The 24,146-nt window shown below is 35.7% G+C and overlaps 1 protein-coding gene across 2 annotated transcripts in view; it reads right to left on the bottom strand.

Annotated features, from left to right (window-relative positions):
* The window catches only part of ANO5 (anoctamin 5), a 74,200-nt gene extending 51,561 nt beyond the window's left edge, over positions 1-22,639 (bottom strand). For both annotated transcript variants that reach the window (XM_081063810.1, XM_081063809.1), the window contains exons 1-3: positions 21,933-22,639; positions 15,592-15,638; positions 4,534-4,584 (exon numbers count right to left, since the gene is read on the bottom strand). In XM_081063810.1, coding sequence (XP_080919936.1) covers positions 4,534-4,584; positions 15,592-15,638; positions 21,933-22,602 — 768 coding nt within the window. In that variant the 5' untranslated portion in view covers positions 22,603-22,639. The remainder of the gene's footprint in view (positions 1-4,533; positions 4,585-15,591; positions 15,639-21,932) is intronic.
* Between the last annotated feature and the right edge of the window lie 1,507 nt (positions 22,640-24,146).

A 24,146-nucleotide genomic window follows, 5' to 3' on the forward strand; every position in this document is an offset into this window, starting at 1 on the left:
GTATGGTATGGAAAGTTTACCCAATAGTATAAAATATTTCATAGCATCCCAAAATATTGGGGAAAAAATGGAAAAGTCATTCAATTACTTAAATGCCGGGTTGTCTTTAATCTTCAGTTACCACTGCCATTATTTTTAAAACACCAAGGTAATTACCTTAAAATATCTCAAATAATCAATAATATTTGAAAGAAAATCAAACCTATGGCACAAAAATGCACGTATTGTATTTATTTATATTATAATGAAATGATAAATAATCTAATACAATTTTCAATAAATAGTTTCAGTTCTTGTCATGCAAAGTTTTGTTCAGACTGTTTTCCTGGAATAGGCTCAAGAGACCTAAGCAGCTGGTGACTACCACAGTGAAAATCCCTGCTCTACAAAGTGATGAGCCCACAATATACAGATGAGTTAATATTACTGTTATTTAAAAACACTACAGATACAAGGCAGATGTTGGTCATTGCATAAAGCATATTTTAAACTGATTTCTTCTGTTGGGTTCAAATTTTTCACATCGACACTTTGGTTTTCTTGGGATCTTTCATGTAATTCACAAGTTACTGTTTTTCTCCAATACCTTCCCTAAATTCAATGCAGAATTATTAAAGTAAATGAACAAGTTGTACACTTAAGGGGCCATGCCCACATTATGACATCCATTGGGTCCTGGCTTGTTTGTCTTTGTGGGCCCCTTCCTCCATTAAAAAAACACACAAAACAAAAAAACAAAAATGCACACACACACAAACACACACAGTAGTATATAATGTATAATAGTGTCATATATATTAATAGTATATAATACAGTATCCTATATAATAGTATACTATTATATATACTATTATATACATTTTTTAAATTCTGATTTTTAAAAGAAATTAAAATTAAAGCATTTCCATGGGCTCCAAAAGGTATGGTGGGCTCTAGGAGGCACTGTGTCTACTGTGACTAAAGGATGTCGGCCCTGGGGTTAGGGTTTAACTAAGTACCACCACATTCAAGAGCTGCTGAGAGGGCAGGGTATAAAAAAGTTACCTACCTAAGAAGGTAAAAAGCCTTCTGTGATAAATACATCTAATATCAAGTTAATATGCATCTTTTCCAATATATATGATATCCTGACTATAAAAACCAATGGGCTCAACACCAGCGTTGGTCCTGAAATAGTACTGACCCAGCAATCCTTCTCCTGGCTGGGTATTTACCAAAAAAATCTGAAACATTTATCCGTAGAGACATATGTACCCCTATGTTCACTGCAGCATTATTCACGGTGGCAAAGACATGGAAATGACTAAAGTGTCCTTCGACAGACTTGGATTAAAAAGATGTGGTACATATAGACAATGGAATATTAGTTGCCATTTGTGACAACATGGATGGATCTTGAGATTATCATGCTAAGTAAAATAAGTCAGACAGAAAAAGTCAAGAAGCATATGATTTAACTCGTATGTGGGATATAAAACTGAAAGCAACAAATGAACAAGACAAACAAAAACTCATCGACACAGACAATAGTTAAGTGGTTACCACAGGGTAAGTGGGGAGAGGGAGTTGACGGATGAGGGTAAAGGGGGTCAAATACATGGTGATGGAAGAAAAACTGACTCTGGATGGTGAGCACACAACGTAATACATAGATGATGTATTGTGGAATTGTACACTTGAAACCTATAGAATTTTACTAACCAATGTCACCCCAATACATTTAATAAAAATTAAAAATAAAACTTGATTTTAAATATATTAAATGCATGTCACCAAAGGACTTCATTATAAAAAGATAAAATTAAAAATCCATAGACTAATAAACTTTTAGAATAACATTATACATATATTTCTATTATGTGCTAAATATGTTCATTGCTATTATAAAAGATGATAACACTGAAACTAATAAAAAGGTACTTTTAAAATAATTGCTATTTCCTTGTTACCTCAGTAACTACTAGGTGTATTTATTTCTGGTTTTGTCTAAACACTGAATTTCTTAATATGGTAAGCAATTATATTTAAGGTACACCTTTTTCTTGCCTTTTTCATAACATTGCAATAGTATTAAAATTTTTTTTCATATATAAGAAACTTTTCATAAACATAATTTTGTCTGTATAATTTCAATTAGTTAAATGTAATCTCATTTATTTGTAAGAATATAATTTAGAGGCCCCTTTCCAGTAATAGAGTTGAAAACCTATATCATTGCTACATAGCAGAAGTTGTCAATAGCATCTTTCTCTTATTACATATAATTTTTAACCACTCTTCTATATTCTTCTTCCTTCATGTATTTCGTTTTTCTCACACCCTTCTTTGGCCATTTTTTGACGTCTTCAACAAGCCAGCCATGACCAATAACAGGCACTATGGCGCTGTATCTGCAGGTAGCAATTAAGAGGTTGCTGACTCCAGCTCCTGTCTCAGCTAATAGATCCTCAGTTAGATATTAACAAGGAAATCCAGTATCAAACTCGTAGACTTTTCCAGATTGTATATTCTAAGAGCATGGAAATCAAATTAATTCGTGGAGTCATACCACAACTCATTTGATGCTCTGAACTTCTAAGCAATAAAAGTCCAATTGTTCTTGAAACTTGGATTTCATATTAAAATCTACATTAACCCTTGATGTAAAGGATGTAGATATTCAATCTATAAATTACAAAACCCACTTACCGAGTGAACCTTACACTAGTCCTAAATTTAAACAAAACCACAGAAATTAAATAGCAGTTAGCATGCCTTGATTTCTTTGTGCTAAACACTGTGTACTCTGTATGTTTAATAATGTTATTAGGTAGATCCTGTTAACTATCAGCAAATGACAAAGACAGACAACAAGCTTGGTACACGACAGGCTGGGTAGAGTAGGAGCAGTGCACCATTGGTGCAAGCAAAAATAAAATATTAAAACCAACAAAAAGACAGTTACCGGTAAATTAAAAAAAAAAAAAATCATTGATAAAATAATCCTAAATCCTAAGGAATTGCTGACTTTCTCTTGAGTTTTAATAATCTATATGTAAGTTTCAATTTCATAAATGGAAGTTAATTTAAAGAATCCCCAGTATGTGTGACCAGATCCTGATACACTGATGCTGTGGATTCAGCAAGAGACTTCACTTTGAGAGGCTTGATCATCTTTCACTGTAGCCCACACTTACGAATTGGTGGTTATGCTCCACCTCTCTAACGGTAAATTAATTTTTTGCAATTCTTCTGGATTGGAGATTTGTTTCTTATTCATTTTTTCATGTATTTATGTATATGCTATTTGTGTATTTATTTATGTCTTTATTTATTTTTTTATTTATATCAGTGTGCACCCACAGATATTTTATATTTTGTGTTGTAAACCCAATACGAGTTTCTTTTGTTACTCAAATTGTTCTAGCTTTGGCTCTTGGGAGCTTTTTTGATTGACCCCTGTATCCCTTTGATATACCCCTATTAATTTTGTTTTCGTTTTTAGCATTTTCTTACATTCTGGCACTACAAGATGCTCTAAGCTCGTCTTGTATTTTTCCTGTGTCAGTCCTAGGATCAGCCATTTCTCCAGGGAAGTTTTCTTTTAATGTCACAGAAATATCACAAAAGAAAAATCTGTATCAATTGGGGTCCTATTATTAGGCATACTCAAAGAAGGATAATTGAGGAGGACTTAATAAAAACAAAATTTACAAATATGGGGTGCAAAAGAATCCCAGTATGTAGATCTAGTAATCATGTGTCTATTATTACCCATAGAACTGAAGGGAATGGGGAGAGAACAGTTACTAGAACCCAGAAGAGGACAGTCATGTACTTAAGACATTCTTGAGAGGCTTTCTTGGATCCAACCTCAAATAAATAAGGAAACAAAACAACAAACTTTAAATTATTATAATTTGATCAACCCCACAATCTTCATTCTGGAACACTGGATCAGTGCATTGGTGAGAAGCAAAACATCATTTACATTAAAATTGTCAGTATAAGAATATAACTCTTTCCCCATCTTCCCAAACAGTGTCTTTTATTTACTAAGCAATTAATGAAAATTTTTGAATCCCTTTACTAACCTCTTAATTGATATTCAAATTTGATTTTTATATAGATTGTACTTATTCATGGTTATTCTTAGTCATGTATTTACAGGCAAGAAAAATGATGTATGGAGAAAGAATGCTGAACTAGGCCTCAGAAACTTGAGTACTAGTCCAAGATCTGCCCCTTAAACATCTGGACAATTTTGGTCAAGTCATTAAACCTCTCAGACTTGTCATTTCCTCATTTGTAAAACTGAGAAATTAATTTGCAAGCAAAGTGCTATGTTTTATGTATCATTCTCATCAATATGTCTGATGTTACTTTTTCCCCAAATGAAGCTGCTTATTTTGAAAAACAATAAATTCTCCAAAATCATGTAGGAGGATCTGAAAAATAAATGTGAACTGAGAAAGAGAGCATCACCATACCTGAATACAAAAAGGTACCCCATTTGTGTCCATGCAAGAAAATATAGTACTTATCACTGCTTACCAATGCTTCTTCACCGATGAGCAAGCTGGTCTCTCTGCTGCCCAGGCTCGGCTAATAGAACCATGGGGAAGATACATGGTTAATGTTAATGATAATGCAAGTGGGGTGCACACAACTTTCAACAAAACTCTAGGTTCTCCATACAGAAATACTAAACCTGCAATTCAGGGGAGCTATGAAACACCTGAAATGGAATGCAAGACTGTGTGTATGTGTGTGTGTGTGTGTGTGTGTGTGTATGCCTCATACATATGTATGTGTATTTCATGCATGTGTGGGTGTATATATGTGTATGTGTGTGTGTGAGGGGAGAAAAAGCTGGAGGGAGTATAAGAATTTTGGAGGCAGCTTTATCAAATAGTAAAAAAGAAATCTAAGACACAAGAAATGGTTAAAAACTACTCTATTACAGAAAAATAATGAGGAGCTCCATAATTTTAATGATGTTGAATCCTGAACAGGAAAAAAAAAAAGAAGGGCAGAGTTAACTGGCTATTTTAGGCCTTTGAAAAGAAACATTTGATGGAAATTATTAAAATGAATACCTTGGAAAACGAACCACCAGAATTCTTAAGGATTTGTACTTATAACCCAAGAAAAACCCATACTTGGATATAAATACACACAAACCACTTGTCATTGAAGCAATAGTGATGCCTCACTTGGTGTATGGTGGATTTTAAATCCTCATGGTCCATGATAGACGGCACACCACATCACACGTTCCTGAGATCACTTCTTAGCAGTTTCTAGTGACAGGTAGAGTAGCGTGCTATGGAGAGGCAGCAGCTAGCAGAAATGACCTGAAATACATGCCTGGCCTGGGAATTCACTTACTTGGTTCTTGGAATATCACAAACAGCATCTCATTACACCCAGGTGATGCTGGGGAGATCAGTTTTGAAAAGAGGAGATAAAACGCGCTATGGGCATATTTTTAAAAAAGAACTCAAAGGGCATCTTGGAAATATATCCAATGCTGTAACAGTTCAATCACAGACTGTGCCACAAAAAAAGCAGTAACTTAACCGTGTTCTTAAGGAGGACAGGAAAGAGATAATTTTGAACACATGTCTATTTTCATACTACATTATTCAATATAAATTCCATAAAAAGATAAATGTCATCAATGGTATTCAAGTTATCCTGAAACACTGGGGAGAGCTGTGGAAAAGCTGTCTATGAGCAAATAAATGCTCAAAATTCTATTTCACTGATAGGTGATTCTATCTGCCTGTGGACCTTGAATGAATTCCATTAACTCACCTAAAAATGTTAGATATAAAATAAATAACTAATATCTTGATCATTCAATTCTGAAATAGCAACCTCTAGTAATCAATTGTGTATCTGCATTTCTGCCTTTAATACAATATGTGAATTTATAATAGCTTCACATTATACTGACTCCTAATAATATAATGTTTTTAATTATCCTGGAGAACAGTCAGTTATTTTACTTATTACCAATATATATAAAATGTTCCAAAAGCAATCAAGCTAGATACTTTGCAATCTCTAACTTTAGGAAAAAAATGAACTTGCTGTAACTTTCCAATTAAAAATGGTGGTTATAGCTTCAGTTTACAAAATGTAAAACAAAATAACATCGGTTCCTTCATACTTTTGCCAAGTATTCCACAGTCTCATATCTCACTGACCTTAGTCTCAAGCAAGGAAAATCTGTGCTGTTCTCAATTTTACATTTCCCTTGTCAGTAGCCATGGTTTTCATGTCTCAGGCTGTGTCTTTCCCTGACCCAACCATTAAGGAATTGAATGAAATGGTACAAAATGGAATGAAATGAATAAATGGATGAGTGAATGACACAAACTTCCACTAGAAACAAAACATGGCAATATTCAGAAGACCTATAAATCAACATGGAAACTGAATAGCCATCCTGAATATTCTAAACATAAGTAGCAATGAGTTGAAGATTGAAATTCAGAAAAACACACACACAAAAAAACAACTTTTAGGCAGGATTCTTAAAACAGCATTCTTAAAGAAGTAATATTGTAGAGTGAATAAGAGAGCAAGCTCTAGAATTAGATTGCCTGGGTTCAGAATCCCAGCACCAACACTTTGTAGATACAACAATAAACCAAATTACATAGTCTCACTTTATAGATTCCTCATAACCTGTTTCTTCAATTATGCATATATGTAAACTTGAGAAAGTTAGCCTCTCTATGCCACAATTTCTTTACAATGAGATTAAATAAGATAACACATGGGAAGTTCTCAATAAATGTTGGCTTTGTAAAAATTAATTTTTGCTTAATTTCTAGTGATAATATAAAAATATTTATCAAAACTTTTAGATTCCCATGCATTTTCTGGATCTCCCCTACTGTATCAATGTTCAATGATGATCTATATTAATTATAAATCAGAGGTAACACTAGAATTTAGTCCTTTTAGAGTTTAAGCAATAATGAAAGCACAAGCTATCCTTTGAAAACATAAAACAAGTTTAAAATAATGAGCCTGAAAGTTCTACATATATATCAGTCTTGCAAAAGGCCCAAATATTCATCATAACTATAAACTTGCTAATGGAATAAAATGAATGATTCTAGTCATCTCTGCCTCAATCCAAAGCTTGAATGGATATTCTGTTATCAACATATCTTTTTTTAAAAATTGACTGCAATGTGGAGTGATTTACCCCCCCAGCATTTGAGTGTAAGAGAAAATCAAGTTGACACTGAAGAATAAAAATTGCATTCACGTTTTTATTTTACTTTTCATTTTGAAGTAATTATGGATTCACAGAAATTTGCAAAGCTAGTAGAGAGATCCTATGTACTCTCCACCCTGTTTCCCCCAATGGTTATACCTTACATAACTATACAATATTTCCCCAAAAATAAGACCTAGCGGGACCATTAGCTCTAATGCGTCTTTTGGAAGAAAAATTAGTATAAGACCCGGTAGTATATTGCATTATATTATATTATATTATATTATATTATATTACACCAGGTCTTATATTAAAATAAGACCGGGTCTTATATTAATTTTTGCTCCAAAAGACACATTAGGGTTGATGGTCTGGCTAGGTCTTATTTTTGGGGATACATGATAGTGCAATGTCAAAACCAGGAAACTGACATGAGTACAATATGTTTGTACTCATGTCATTGTATCATGTGTACATTTGAATAAGATCCAGCCCAATTAAGATATAGAGCTATGCCATCACAAAGATCTCCCCTGTGCTACTCCTTTAAAGTTATGTCTACTTTCCTCCCCCTCGACATCCGTAACCCCTAGCCACCAAGTTGTTCTCCACCTCTATAATATTGTCATTTCAAGAGTGCTATAAATATAGAATCACACAATATGTGGCTTTTTAAGGTTTTGTTTTGTTTTGTTTTGTTTTTCCCTTCACTCAGCATAATGCCCTGGAGATACACTCAGGTTGTATATATCGTTACGTTGTTCTTTTATATTTGTGGGTAGTATTCCATGGTGAGGTGCCACAGTTTAACTAGTCACCTAAAGGGCATTTGGATTGTTTCACTTTTGGCTACTACAAACAAAGCTGTTATGAACAGCTTTACAAGTTCTCATTTCTCTGTGACAAACGACCAAGAGTGAGATTACTGATTCATATAGTAAGTGTATGTTTAGTTTTTAAAGAAACTGCCCAACAATTTTCCAGAGTGACTGTACTACTTCACATTCACACCAGCAACGTATGAGAGATCCAATCTCTCTGCACCCTCACCAGTAGTATTTGGTATCGTCACTACTTTCCATTTTAGCTGTCCTAATATGAGTCCAGTGATATCTCACTTTGGTCTTATTTTTCAATTCCCTAATGGCTAGTGATATTGAACATCTTTTCATGTGCTTATTTGTCGTTCATATATATCTTCTTTAGAAAATATCTCATCATGTATTTTGCCCATCTGGATTGGTTGTTTTTTAATACCATTGGGTTTTTCCATTTGTTTATATACCATTTGCCATTTCGTTAGATACAAGTCATTAGTCAGATACATGATGTGCAAATATTTTCTCCCAGTCTATAGCTTGTCTGTTCTTAACAGGATCTTTCATAGAACAAAAGTTCTTAAATTTGATAAAGTCCAATTTATCAAATTTTATTTTTATGAATCATGCTTTTGTGTCATGTCTAAGAACTCTTCACCAAGACCTACTTTCTAAAGATTTTCTCCTATTTTTTTCTTCAAAAAGGTTTACAGTTTCATAGTTTATATTTAAACCTATGATCAATGTTGAATTAATTTTTGTATAAGATGTGAGGTTTGTGTTGAAGTTATAATTTTGTCTATGGATATTCAAATGCTCCGGCACCATTTTTTAGAAAGACTATCCTTCCTCTATTGTATTGCTTTTGCACATTTGTGCAAAATTATTTGACTGTACTCTGTGGGGCTATTTATGCAGTCTGTATTCTATTTCATTAATCTATGTCCCTCTCTTTGCAAATACCACAAAGTCTTAACTAGACTGCAGCTAAAAAAAATGAGTCTTAAATTGGGTAGTCATTTCTTCCAATCTTTTCAAAATTATTTTATCTCGTCTACTTCCTTTGCATTTCCATATAAATTTTAGAAAAATCTCATCTATATCTACAAAAAGTCTTGATGAGATTTTGATAAAAATTGTATTAACCTGTATACCAATTTGAGTTTCCATGTGTTCAATATTCATATATCGAAACGCAAATAATTTCTGTATTAAATTCATTTCTTAGTTTTAGGAGAGCCAGGTTTGTTTGTTTGTTTGTATTTTTACTGTTGTTTTGTTTTTTATAGGTTTCTTGGGATTTTCTATTTAGATCATCATGTCATCTGCAAATAGGAAGAGTTTTATTTATTCCTTTTTGATCCATAATCCTTTTATTTTATTTTCTTGCCTCACTGCAAAGTTTCAGTTCTACTATGTTTAAGAGGAGTGGTAAGTGAGGAAAGCTTTACTATGTGTTCCTGATCAAAGGGGGAAGACATTCACTCTTTTACTATTAATTATGTGGTTACTGTAGGAGTCTCATATATGTTCTTTATCGGGTAAGGAAGTTCCTCTACATTCCTAGTTTTCTGAGAATGTGTAGAGTTCTAGGCGTTGAATTTAGATAAACTTTTTTTTTCCTGAAAAAAACAGATAAAATCATGTTTGTTTGGGTTTCTTTTACTTTTTAGCCTTTTAATATGATAAAGTACATCAAGTGATTTTTGAATAATAAAGGAGCCTCCCATCATTGGAATAAACTCGACTTGGTCATGATACTAAATTTTTTTTCATATTCTATTTGCTAATATTTTACTAAGCATTTGGGTGTCTATAATCATGAGGGATATTAGTCTGTATTTTTTTAATTTTTGTGCTGTATTTGTATGATTAGTACAAGGGTAATGCAAGCCTCTAAAATGAATTGTGAAGTGTTTATTCCTATTCTATTTTCTGGAAGAGACTGTATAAAATTGATGTTAATTATTCTTTGAATATTTGATAGAATTTTCCAGTAAACCATTTGGGCCTAGAGATTTCTTTGGGGAAAAACTTTAAAGCGCACATTTAATTTCCTTAATAATTATAGGACTATTTCCTATTAAGTGGGTTGTGGTCGTTTGTGCTTTTTGAGGAATTTATTCATTTCATCTAAGTTGTAACATTTATATGTGTAGAGTTATTCTTAGTATTTCTTTATTAGCTCTCCTTATATGCACAGAATCTAATGATATGCCTTGTTTTATTCCTGATATTGGTTATGTGTGTTCTCTCTTCTTCTCTATTCTCTCCTCTTCTCTATTCTCCTCTCCTCTCCCTTCCTCTCTCTCCCCACTTCTCCCTTTCCTCTTTTTTGTCAGTCTACATAGAAATCTGTCAATTTTATGACCTTTTCAAAGAACCAGCTTTTTGTTTCAATGATTTTTCTCTAATATATATATATATATATGTATATATATATATATATATATATATATATATACATATTTGTTTTCAATTCATTGATTTCTGCTCTTATTTTTAATGTTTTGCTGTTGTTTCTTGAGATGGAAGCTTACTATTGATTTGAGACTTTTTTTCTTTACTAACATAAATATATAGTGCTACTAATTTCCCTTTCATTGTTTTGGCTACAACCCTCAAATATTAATATGTTATATTTTCATTTTTATTCAGTTCAATGTTTTGGTTTGGTTTTGTTTTTCCCTTGAGACTTTGACCCATGGATTGTTGTTTAGTTTCCAATTGTTGGAAATGTTCCTGTTATCATTGTTACTGAGTGGTTTGATTCCATTGTAGTCAGAAGAACACACTCTGTATGATTTCAATTATTTTAAATTTGTAGAGGTTGTTCCACGGCCCAGGATATGGTCTATCTTGGCATATGTTCCATCAGTATTTGAAATGGATATGTCTTCTCTTCTTGTCAAGTGGAATAGTTATAAATGTCACATATCCTATTGGTAGATGGATTGAGTTCATCTATATCTTTCCTGGTTTTCTTTTTAGTTGTGCCATCTATTGTTAAGAAAGAGGTGGTCTCCAGTTGTAATTATAGATTTGTATATTACTCCTTTCCATTCTATTATTTTTTGCTTCACATATTGTGATATTACTTGGTGCATACCACTTCAGCATTGCTACGTCTTAATGTTGTGGAAGGACCTTTTTTGTCATTATATAATGTCCTGTTCTATCTACAATTTCTTTGCTACAAACTGTACTTAATATGACATTAATTTAGCACTCCTGCTTTCTTTTTATTAATGTTTGCATATATTTTCAGCCATAATGGATATTTTTAATCCTTTTACTTTCATGTTTTTAAATCCACTTTGCAAATCTCTGTCTTTCAATTGGTGTGTTTAGACTATTTACATTTCATGTAATTATTGGTACATTAGCAATTAATTCTGCCATTTAAATTTTTTGTTTTCTGCGTGTGCCCTTTGTTTTGTTTCTGCTTTATTTTTCATGACCTCCTGTGGGTTACTGAGACTTTTTTTTTTCAATTCCATTTTGATTTAGCTAAAGAGTTTTTGTGTGTATCTCTTTGTATAGTTTTTTAAATGGTGGATTTTGATATTACATTATATATGCATTACTTACCACAGCCTACAGTGTGTATGTTTTATCTGTCAAGTGAAGTATATAACTCTCACTTCCCTTTACAACCCCAAACCTCTTTATTTATAATTGTCTTAAATATTTCTCTACATACATTGAGAACCACATCAGACATTGTTAAAATTTTTACTTCAACTGTCAAACATAAATTTTGAAAACTCAAAAAGAGAAAGTCTATCGTATTTACTTATATTTTACTTCTTCTATTGTGTTTTCTCTCCTTCCCCATGTTACAAAATTACTTATTTTACCATTTTCTTTCTGTTAGAAAACTTCCTTTGGTCAATCTTTTAGGGCAAATGTGCTGGTAAAATTTTTCTTTAGTCTTCCTTCATTTGAGAATATCTTGATTTTCTATTCATTTCTAAAGGATATTTTCACCACTTATAGAATACTAGATTGGCATTTTTTTTAAGCACTTGAAACAATTGTACCACTTCCTTTAGTCTCCATGGTTTTCTTGTCTTTAATTTTCTTAACTAGTTTGACTGGTGTAAATTTCTTTGGGTTTATCCTGTTTGTGGTTCCCTCAGCTTCTTGAATCTGTAGGTTTATGTCTTTTGACAAATTAAGATATTTCCAGCTATTATTTTTTCAAATAATTCTTTATCGCACTTTCTTCTCTCCCAGGGCTACAATTACACAAATGCAGGACCTGTTGTTATAGTCCCATAGGTCTCTCCAGCTCTGTTAATTTTCTTTTTTTTTCTTTCTCTCTTCTGTTTAGAATGGGTAATTTCTATTCTAGCTCCAAATTCAGTAATTCTTTACTTTACCGATTCCACTCTATTTTTCATTTTAGTGATTCTATTTTTCAATTCTAAAATTTCTAATATGTTTTTCTTTGAACTTCTATTATATTTTTGCTGAGACTTTGTATTTTTGGTGTGTTTGTTTCAAGAATGTTCACAATTGCTCACCGAAGCATTCACGTGACGGTTTCTTTAAAATCCTAATCAGATAATTCTAATCAGATAATCAGATAATCAGATAATCTAATCAGATAATCCTAATCAGAACATTTGTGTCACCCCACTCTGGTGGGGGTAAGTGGAGTGATGCCTTACTACCTGGTGGGGATAGAATTCCAGTTGCCCCACTCAGCCTATGTGGATATGAAGAGGTGGTGGGGATGCTGGAAGGGTTTCTAATTACTGTTGGGTGAGGGTGGAAGTTCAAGCTTACTATTAGGCCTTCACTATTCCCAACATAGCTGGAAAAGGTAAGGATGTCTGCTTACTGCTCCCTACATGGACTCTACTGTCACCATGGCAGGGAGTGGTGTTGGGGTGGCTTCTCTACTTCTAGTCAGTGGTGAAACTCCTGGCTTTCCGCGAGGTCACTTCTGATACCAATCCAGCAGAAAAGGATTGAGTACTTTGTTACCACAGATGACAGTGAAAGTCCTGGCTGCCCACGTGTTCTCCACTGACACTATGCAAATGTGTGTGGGAGGGACATGTCTTCATCCAGTGGAGATGAAAATCTTGGCCCCCCACCCAGCCTTTTCGATATCAACTCTATGGGGAGTTGGGCATCTTGTTACAACCAGGCCAGGGTGAAAGTCTACTCTCCCCAATTGAGTTATTTTTGAGGGGATGGTGGTAGGATCAGTTTTTTGGTTTTTTTTGCCTATGGTGTTATAAAGCAGTTATTAACTATAAGTTTTCTTTATTCCTCAGTTACCCCTTTCCTGGTCCATTAGTCAAAGAGAGTAGGCTTCTCCTGGTGCTTCATTTGTCTGTGCCAGTTAGCATTTCTGCATTACTGGCTTCTCTAGCAGTCAGTCTGCACTATATGAAGCAAAGAGAAAACCCAAGAAACTAACTTCAGTGTGGTCCCTTGAATCCTGGACTGCTCGCCTGTTTGTCTTCTCTCTAACTTTCAAAGTCTCCTTATGTTTGTTTTAAGTATAATGTCTAGGTGTTTTAGTTGTACTTAGCAGAAGGAATAGGAAAAACTTCGTCTACTCCATCTTTCTGGAAGCAAAAGCTATAGTCATTTTTAAACTGATTAATTCAATAATATATTCATTTAATAACTCTAAACTTTATCAGTAATTCTTCATCTTTGTCTCAGACAGGTGCTGTTTTTACTCCAAAGCAATCTATATTTAAAAAAAGATATGCTGGACATAAGTCTAAGTTGACTCTAAAAGAGAGTTTGGTATGACAATGCTATTCTCCCATGGTTTAATCCATTCCCCTGTCACCTGTCACTTCTTGCCTTCTTACGGGGGTGGGGGGGGGATCCAAAAAAACTAAAACCTATGACACATGATATTTCTAAAATAATATAGTGGAATTTAAGTAAATAAATGTCTGAGTTTGGCAAGCCAAATGTAAAGCCTTAGAAATTTGAGCAAAATTGTTTCAAATGAACACCTGAGGTTGAAGGCAAGGAAGCAGTATCTATTGCTCTTGAAATGTGCAAAGGGATACGGAAAAGCATAATACGACATGAAATTGTTTTTCTCTTATACAAGTTTAAGTCTGGAATATACATAAATATGAAAAATAGCAAAGAATGTGGACTGCTGTAATTGAAGTTAACTTGAGCAATACATAAAAAGATCTGTGGAGTATATTATTATGTCAACATGAACAAAATGAAAATGACAATATATTTTATTATCATTTAAATTGGTTCAGTCAATCTCAAGACAAATCTTTCCTCAGTCTTTTCTAAAGACATGAAATCTTTCATTTTTCATGTTCTTTATTTTCTAGATAACTGTCGATTCATTTACTCACTCAAAAAATATGTTCTTTGTGTTACATGACATTACTTTAGTTGTGGAGACTCTATTTTATGATAGCAATTTTCCAACTTTAATAGTAATAAGAATCACCTGTGTGCCTTTTTTAAGTCATGACTCAATCTTATCCCCTACGGTACTGATTTGTAGTCTGAGGTTGGAGTATTCAGATTATTTTATCTGAAACACTTTCAGTATGCTTATTTCTATATACAAGTCAGTATTTTTAAGAACCTTTTTCATGTAATTCTTATTCAGGTGGTGTACAAATTACACTAAAAATTACTGGACCAACTGTTTTTCACAGTCCCTTTGGTTCTCATAATCTGTTTCTTTCAGCTTTTTCATCACTGAACTTTTAAAGGAATCTCAGAACGTCTGAGAATCTTAAGTCAACCAGTTTATCCAACTAACTAGCACACAGCCAACCTATTCTGATAGGTTGTGTTTCCCAGGGAGGAAATTTCAGTCGTTCCTAAAAAACTGTTTTTAAAGAATCTTTTTATATCTAGGTGGGCATCCCTAACCCAAATCAAGAACATGTAACTCCATGAGTACTGCTCTGGGTCAGTTAGAGCCTACCAGAAGGATTATTTTATCTGAAACACTTTCAGAATGCTTATATTCTATATATAAGAAATCTAAATTGTTAGTATCTTTTTGCAACTTTATATAAATAAAATAAGGCTTTTGGTTAAGAAAATTTTGTATTTTTACAAGTATTATTTAATTTTATTACCGATTATCTTTTAATATATTTACTTAATTCGGGGTGAGTCACTTGAACCCTGGCACAGTCATCAATAATTACTAATCACATACTAATAACTGTAACATAAAAAGCTGTCACATTTTACCTGTATTATACTCTAGGAGAGTATAAGTCAATCTTGCATATTAAGTCTCAGCATAGCTGAGTTTATTTCACGGGGAGCCTCAAAACAAATCTAAGTTTGTGTTTGCTCCCTTGTAACATCTAGAAAGGTCCAATATTAAATCTGTGTGAAACATGGAATTTGCTTTATTTACTACAAAAGAAATTGGTTAAAGGACAATATAGAAAGAATGTCATATGAGTAAATAACTGAAGTACAAAGACCTAAGTATTTATAGGAAGTCATTTCTAACCTAGTTTCCTCTTTTTTTGTTCTGACTTATAGGAAACTAATAGACATTTAACTTACCTCATTCGTTTCAAAAGCATAGTCTGCGTCCCTACTAGCTCTTCTCTCTAAATTAAATGAGAAAGAAAAAAAAAATACATGTTAACATGGCCAATTGATCAGAATATGTTAAAAGTCTGAACACTGATAAAATAGGAATTCAAAAACCAAACAAAAAAGTTCAAAGGAAAATGTACTGAAAGGAAACACCTAAGATCTTCCTGGAGCTAAGTTGTTCAAAAGCGTCTCCAGAAGAAGTATCAAAAACGGTCTATAATCTAGGGGAGAAAACATCAAACACTGACCTATAGGATACAATCTTACCAACTAACAAATAAATTTAATTCTGATAAATGCAGGTATTCATCAATAGCCACAAATCTGTTGAGAGGAAAACATCTAGCAGGATGTCCATCGCTATCTCTTAGTTCTTACCGTGTAGGTTTAATATTTTATCGGTGTGTTTTGCTAGAGTTGACCCAAACTGTCTGCAAGTAAAGAAACTTAACAATATAACATAAATTCAAAGCTATCAAATACCATATAAATGGCATTAATGTTTATCTCATAATGTTTGTGCAAGCATTAAATAAGATAATGCATGTAAAGTACTTCATGCAGTCACAGGCACAGAAAAGGTCAATAAATGGTATTTTTGTTGATGTTGTTATTATTATTAGGATGGATGAATTCTACTCTTTTGTCAATGTTCAAAACTGTTTTAGATTCTTTGGGATAAGTTTTAGAATGTCAGAATAAAGATAAAAGAATTTCCTTCATATTCAGATCTTTTTGTTACAAGAGCTGTTAATTTAAAAGTTAATAGTTATTGTAAGCAAAGCATGAAAACAGACTACCTACAGCTACAACTTTTCTGAGTGCAGCCTTTTCCATCTATAAGATTAAAAATATAAGTAAAAATTATTTGAAAAACATAAAACATCATACGGTACTATCATGAGTATAGTTTAGATGTATAGCTCAAAACACCACAATGTCTTGACCATCTCTCATTGGATTTTTTTTTTAATGAAAAGGACACCTATCTAGCAAACTCTTAGAATGAGTAGATGAAGAATTGGATTCTAAGAAATACATGCTTTGTCTCTCAATGTATGGTACTTGAGAACTGATATAGGGAGTCTTTCATTTTCCTTGGGGACAAAAAAAAAAATCACTATTAGCAGAAGAAATAAATAGACTTCCAAGTACAGAACAAACAAGTGTCGTTATAGAGTATTTTATAATTCTGTTTTTTAGAAGAGAAAGTTGAAAACTGCAAGCACTAATCCCTCCTTCATCTAGTTATTTTTGCTGCCTTTAACACAGAGTTGAAAAATATTTTCAAGCTGCTGTCGAGACTTGATGCAAATGTGTTCATTTGAAAATGTGGAAACAGGACGATATATTTCCTCCAGATTATTGCCCATCCATACTATTTCTCTTATGTTTTCACCTTTCAACTGGTTGCTTCCTTTCCCTAGAACTAACAACTATTTTCTTTCTAGGCTAACTATTGCTTATTTTTCACCTTATATCAGTTTTGCTATCTTCCTCTCAGCCCTCGCCTGAAACCTCCTCATCTGTCTCCTGGGTTAGCCTTCTACTGCTCCCATATCACCCTGAATGTAGCCCTCTCTGGATGCCTCGCCCAATTAAACCTCCCTCCACAAGACTGCAAGCTCCCTGAGAGCCAGGTGAAGCACACTCTGTAAACTGTGCTCTTTTCTGAAAAGCAGAAAGGCTAAAGAGGATAAATCTATTTCCTCTCACACTGTGCTCCCACTCACACATAGTTTTCACTAGCTCTCTCACAGACACAGTCAGATGTTCACACATGCCCGAGACCCAGACACACGTTCACACTCACTCACAGAATATAAGGCTGTGATAACTATGCATAATCACCAAACTTCTATCAAAACAGAGGCCTATCTCAAGAGGCAGGATTTGAAGGCCAAAACTCTAAATCAGCTTCTTTGTATTCTTCCAACTTCCTCTAAAGTTAATGGAAATGACTGTATGCTTCCTAATGGGCTAGAAGCCAGAGATACGGAGGGTTTAATACCAATCATTGTGGGGATACATAAAATGAGCTAAAAGTAAAGCCAGCCCACAAACTGAGCTTTGAGTTTTCACTGAAAGCACATTGCTAAGAATACACACTCCAGCAACCCCAGAGCCCAAAAATAGCCCTTGTCTTTACCAGATGGTCTTCTCAGTTTCCACTCCTTCCAGCAGCACAAAGTAAAACACCTCTGATACTTGAACAACGAAGGGGTTAGGGGCACTGACATCCCCATCCCCACAATCAAAAGTCTGCATATAACTATCAACTCCCCAAAAACTTAATTACGAATATCCTACTGTTGACAGGAAGCATTTTACCAATAACATACACAGTAGACTAACACATATTTTGTATGTCAGATGTATCACATACTGTATTCTTACAAAAAAGTAAGTAAGCTAGAGAAAAGAAAATATTATTAACAAAATCATAAGGAAAATACATTGACAGTATTTATTGAAAAACGTCTGCATATAAGGGGACTCATGCCGTTCAAACTCGTGTTGTTCAAGGGTCAACTGTAAATGCAATCAAATATTCACATTACCAAAAGACAGATGGTTTGGTTACATGCAATGTTTAATATAGTTGTAAAGATGCAGATAACTTTACATTCAACTTTAAAACTGACTTTTCCTATGTGAAACCCTTAAACGATCTTTCCCAATACTAAATGGGTCACAAATCAGATAAAGAATGAATATTCCAGATCAGAACTTCTTTATCATGTCAACCAGTCAATAGTTTAATATCAGTAACACCGACATTTTACTACCAGTATTTGTTTATATTACTTTTTAAATGTTCTATTACATTTTGCCCTTGGAATTTCATTTTAAAAATTATTAGCGAGAAAACAGCTAATTGGAGATCACTGATTGCTTATATGTTTAGGAATCAAGAAAATAAACTGAGAAAATGTAATATATCCAAGAAATATTAACTACTATGTCTAAAGGCAGAATGTTAGCATTCTCTCTCTGGGAAGAAATCCTATCACACGTAAATCAATTGTTTAACTTTAGTATATTCACGCTTTAAAGGTGACTTAGGAAATACATGATATACAAGATCTAGGCTTAATTGTTTCGGTAAATTTACTGTAAGAAATCTGTTTATATTTTAACATACAGAACTAAAAGTAGCTCCTAAAATTTGATGCTGTGTAACTCAGTATGTTTCAGGCTCTTCAACCAACACTTGTGTTTTGATAACTGTGTCTTTAAACTCCAGGAAGAAACATATTTGTATATTTAGAACTGGGCTTCCAAAATCCATTGGATTGTCAATGTTAAAAAACATACCCTGATTGTAACACACTCTTCACACAGCCCTAGTAATAACAGAGGTCTCAATAATTGGCAATAAAATCAACCCAGCAAAATAATTGATATAATGAAAAATATTTAGAAATATAAGTGTCAACTGAGTGGCCTGGACCAACCTGCTCCTTAGGCCCCATTCTCACTAATGCACACAGCCCTGCTGTGCTTGGATTTTGGATCTATGAACAAAACAGGAAACAGGAATTTGGGGAGGATGCAGTTACCAGAACCAACCATCAAATATACATGGTATTCTACACCAGTATTTTGTCTCCAACCTCCACCCAAATCAAAGACAAAGCTTCGATCACAATAAGAAGGAATATAAATACATTGCAAAGACCTTTGCCATATGTCATAGCAACTCTGTAAATATACTAAAAATCATTCCTTGTCAAGAAAAGGGAAAACTGAAATTCTTTTGGGAAAAATTCTAACTTTCCTGGACTCAAGCTGCAGTAATGTAAAATTACTATGCTGAAGTAACACTAATTTAAGTATGTATTCTAGGAAGTAAAATTATCCCAAGGCTAAATTAGATCATATTTCTAACATCTGCAATGTCGATCTCTGCAATGCCATATTGATAAATATTTTTTCATTATATATAGAAAATTACATACTTCCCTTTGTTTCCTCCACATTTCCCTTCAATGAAGGATATATTTCTGTACCTGCTCATAGCTTTACTTCAGAAGGACTGATTACAAGGAATTACTGAATGCTTTAAATGAAAAAAATATATATCTATTAAGAACTTCGGGTTACTGAAATTACAACAAAATTAATTCTCAGCAAAGGAGGAAACCATTAAATAAGTATAGAAAGGGGCTTCTAATTTTATACTTTTGATTTCTTTTGTACCACTGAACACCAATCATTTATTTAGAGAATAATAAATAAATTTATTACATCATTTAGCAAAGCCATTAGTCAAAGCTGAAAGTTTTCAAGAATTTTTCCCCCCTCTCCTTAAATTATTTTTTGACTTAAAAAGGGGGTAGTTGCTTCAAGTGACACCATCAAGGACATGGAAAGACAGCCCAAGAAATGGGAGAAAATATTTGCAAATCGTACATATAGAATATATAAAGAACTCTTACAATGCAATAATGAAAAAACAAATAACTTTTTTTTTTTTAAATGGGCAAAGGATTTGAATTGACATTTCTCCATAGAAGATACATGAGTGGCTAACAAGCACTGGAAAAGACATTTGACACATTAGTCACTGAGAAAATACAAATCAAAACCACATTGAGATACCACTTCATAACCACTAGGATGGCAATTAATAAGAGACAATAACAAATGTTAGTGAGGATATGGATAAATTGGAACTCATACGTTGCTGGTGGGAATATAAAATGATGCAGACACTTAGAAAACTGTTTGGTAGGTTCTCAAAATGTTCAGTATAGAGCTACCATGTGATCCAGTAACTCAACTCCTAGGTATATACCCAAGGAAACAAAAACATCTTCATACAAAAACTTATACATGAGCATTCATAGAAGCATTATTCATGAGAGCAAAAAAAGAAAAAAGAAAGAAAAAAGTGGAAAGCCAAATGTTCACCAACTGATGAATGGATAAATGTGGTATATCTATACAATGGAATATTATTTGGCAATAAAAAGGAATGATGCACTGATATGAGTCACAACATGGATACATTTCAAAATCATTATGCTAAGAGAAAGAAGCCAATTACAAAAGAGATCACTGATTGCTTATATGTTTAATTGTCAAGAATTGTTATATATAAATCTGTTTACATGAAGTAACCAGAATAGGTAAATCTATAGAGAGAGTAAATTAGTAGCTGCCTATAGCTGGGGGTGACGTGGGGTGGGGTGGGGTGGGGTGGGGTGTGGGGGGGAGGGTGAGGTTGGAAATAGGATGAAGGTGGATGGGGAGTGATCACTAAGAGGTTTCTATTTGGGGTGATGTAAATGTTCTAAAATTAGACTCCTAATGATTGCAAAACTCTGTAAATATACTAAAAACCATTGAATTGTACACTTTAAATGGGTGACTTTTATAATTATGTAAATTACAGTATATCACAATAAAGCTTTTAAGAAAGCGAAGGAGCATGCAATAATGCATTGCATTTCTTGGTGCCTTTGCAGTCTAGTAACTAGTAAGACTGCTTAGATATTTTATCAGTTAAAAAAAATGTTTCCATGTTTAGATCTCATATTAAGCAAGACATGAAAACAGAGTGTCACCTAGGGAACTGATGTCACTAAAGGTCCTGGAGGTAGTCCCAGAAAAATACCTGCATTTTTAGGAAAAGGTGTGTATTCCACCAGATCCACAGAATATAGGTATGTGTAATAATAGCCTTACCAGACAATGAGCAAATAGTTCTCAACGTAACTCAAGATTCAATGAAAGCTGGTACCACAGCAGCGTTCCCAAGAATCTCAAGCTGATAACCTTAGGGTAGGCCACAAACAAAAGTAACAAGGATCTCAAAGCTTGAGCAATAATCTGAGAATAAAAAGCAGCAAAAGCATTAAGGGCCAGCTCCCCTACACACATCCGTTGTCATGCACCCTAAGCTGTGACTCTCTGTGGGAGACTTTCTTCCTCGTGCCCAGGTTCATAGGCCCGGGGACAGAAGTCCACACACCCAGCCCACTCATCTGGCCTCCCTGCGTTATTCCATCCTCCACAGAAGCAAGGAGGGTGTTCTCAGAACCTCAGGGGTCATAGGACCGAGGTCCCGGGCTCGCCCCAGCAGGACCCGACATCGTGCGGCGCCCACACCCACCCACCCACGCCTGGCGGGATCTGTTCGCGGTGCAGCCCTGCCTCGCGCGCGGCGCGCCACTGTGCGAACGTCCCCGAGCTCCAGGCCGCAGGGCCGCCAACGTCTCTCCGGGTCCCTCCGCCTGCGGTGGGGGCTCCGCGCGCGGGGTCCCACCCTCCCCGAGCGCCACTCCGCGGGCTCCTACCTTCGTGCTGCACCATTTCCAGGACATCCGGGTCGCCCATCTTCGACAGCTGGTTAAAGAGACTGGGCGAGTGGCACCAGAGGTCAGACCACAGCGCCTGGGGGTCGGATCTGCGGCAGATACCGAATCCGACAGGGGGCCGAGGGAGCAGCTGCTCGGCTTCCCTGCTCGCCGAGCTGTCCTTCTTCTCTCTGAGGATCTCGTTCTCCTTGGTCTCCTCCTGCCTCGGAATCCTCTGCCAGTCGGGCTTCTCCTCCAGGGGATGTGTCCCCTCGGCCTGCTCCGTGCCCTCGGCCCTCTCCGGGAGCCTCTCCCAGGAATATCCCCGGGACGCCCGGGGCTGCTGCTCTCCCGGCTCCCTCGCCTCGTCCTCGGGCTTCCCCAGGTCCTTCCCACTCTCGCTCTCCCGCGGCTTTCCTGGCCCGTCCGCTCCGTCCGCCTTGCCCCGCCCCTCTCCCCTCCCCGCCCCCGCGGGACCCTCCGGGGCCCCACCCTCAGCGGCCGCCGGCTCCCTGCCCCCCGGCCCGACTGGCTGGGTGCCAGCCCCGTTCTCTCCGCTCCGGCGGTCGGAGCATTTTGGCTCCGGCTCTGGCGCCTCCTCCAGGCGGGTCTCTTCCCTTCCCTCCTGGGGACCCGCCGCCCCCTGGCTCTCTTGGCCGGTGGGCTCCATTCTCAACGGGCCTTGCTGGTCTATTCCACCGGGTCGGACCACGTTCAAGACTCCTGGTTCTCCCGGGGTTGCCGCCTATCCTCCCTCCCAGCCCTCCTCCTCTTATCCCCGCCGACCAGCCACCTGCTCCCTCAACCAGTTGTCGGGGTCCTCTTCCATCTGCCTAGCCCTGCGCCGGCACTGGGAAGGAACCTCCTCCCAGTTGGGTAGTTAGTTTTTTGTCCGGTGAGAAAAGGCCCCCTTTCTTAAGGGGACCCCATCCCTTAAGGCCAGCGCGTGGCCAGAGTCGCCAAGGTTCTAGCAGCCCCTTCCATCCTGCGTCTGGCACGTGGGTATTGACCTTTCTCCTGGCAGGGCCTGCTTCCTGGTGAAGGAACTGATCTCTGTCTAACGTTGTTGTCCTGAGTTCGAGTTCAGCCTCTGTCCTTTCAAAGTTGGGTGGCATCGACCAACGTTGTATAAGCTTCAGTTTCCTTGTCTTGAAGATGAGGACAATAACAGTACCCACCTCCCAAGGACACGTGTTGTAAGGAGTTCAGTATAGAGTGCTGGCATAATGTGTTAAAAATTTAGCTGCTATAATAACTAACCCATATTACTTTGAGGCCTGCTCTACCTCAGAGTGTCTCAGTGCCTTGGTGACTTCAGCCTCAAACAGAGTGAATGGCTCCGCCCTTCAGAGGGTCCTCTGAATTCCTTCTATGTTGTTGACATAACAGCTGTCAGCTCCCCAATAATTGGGTGATCTGAAGAACTAATGAGGGAATAATATTAAGTGATGATGACCTTGGTGTGAGGTAGAGGTCTGAGCTGAGGGCCTTGAGATTAGTACTCAGGATAGAGTGACTTTGAGTCACTCTAGGAAGGGGATGATGTAAGAATAAGGAAGAGATGACTAAGGAAGACTTGCTCTTTCTTCCTTTTTATGTGCGTCTACTTTTCCTTTCTATTGAATTTTTAGAACTAAGAATTATGTTTTACAGATGAGGAAACTGGCCAAGAGAGGTGTTTTGGTGAAGGTCATGGTTAACTGGAACTGGAAATCACCATTTTTGTTTTTTGCTTTATCTTGTTATCTGTACTTTATAAACTTCTAGGACTGCATCAGTTCTGGTCAAGTGATTTGAGACAAGCAACTCCTTGCTGGATGCATTTTGGAATTGTGTTTGAAATGTGAGTCAAGCAATAGATTTACATGTAATTATAATAAATGACTAGTTATGATGCAAATGTTTGTTTTTTAACTCTTATCAATCACTGATAAAATGTTTACAACATGGTTTGTTTCATGTTCTTCCTGCATACTGGGTACTCCACTAGGTGCTCTGGATATTGTGATTTAACAGATGAGTACAATCTTTGCTTTATGTAGATTAATTAAAAATAAACAATAAAATTATTTTTCTATGATTTTATATAATTATCAGTTTTATATTTCTTGATTCTGCACCTTGTTTGAAATGACATATATGAGAAGACATTTAATACAATTGACTTTGCACAAAATTAAATGGAATATTTTGATGCTGAATTTGCTGATATTT

The sequence above is a fragment of the Rhinolophus hipposideros genome (assembly GCF_964194185.1).
Source record: "Rhinolophus hipposideros genome assembly, chromosome: 10".
NCBI lineage: Eukaryota > Metazoa > Chordata > Mammalia > Chiroptera > Rhinolophidae > Rhinolophus > Rhinolophus hipposideros.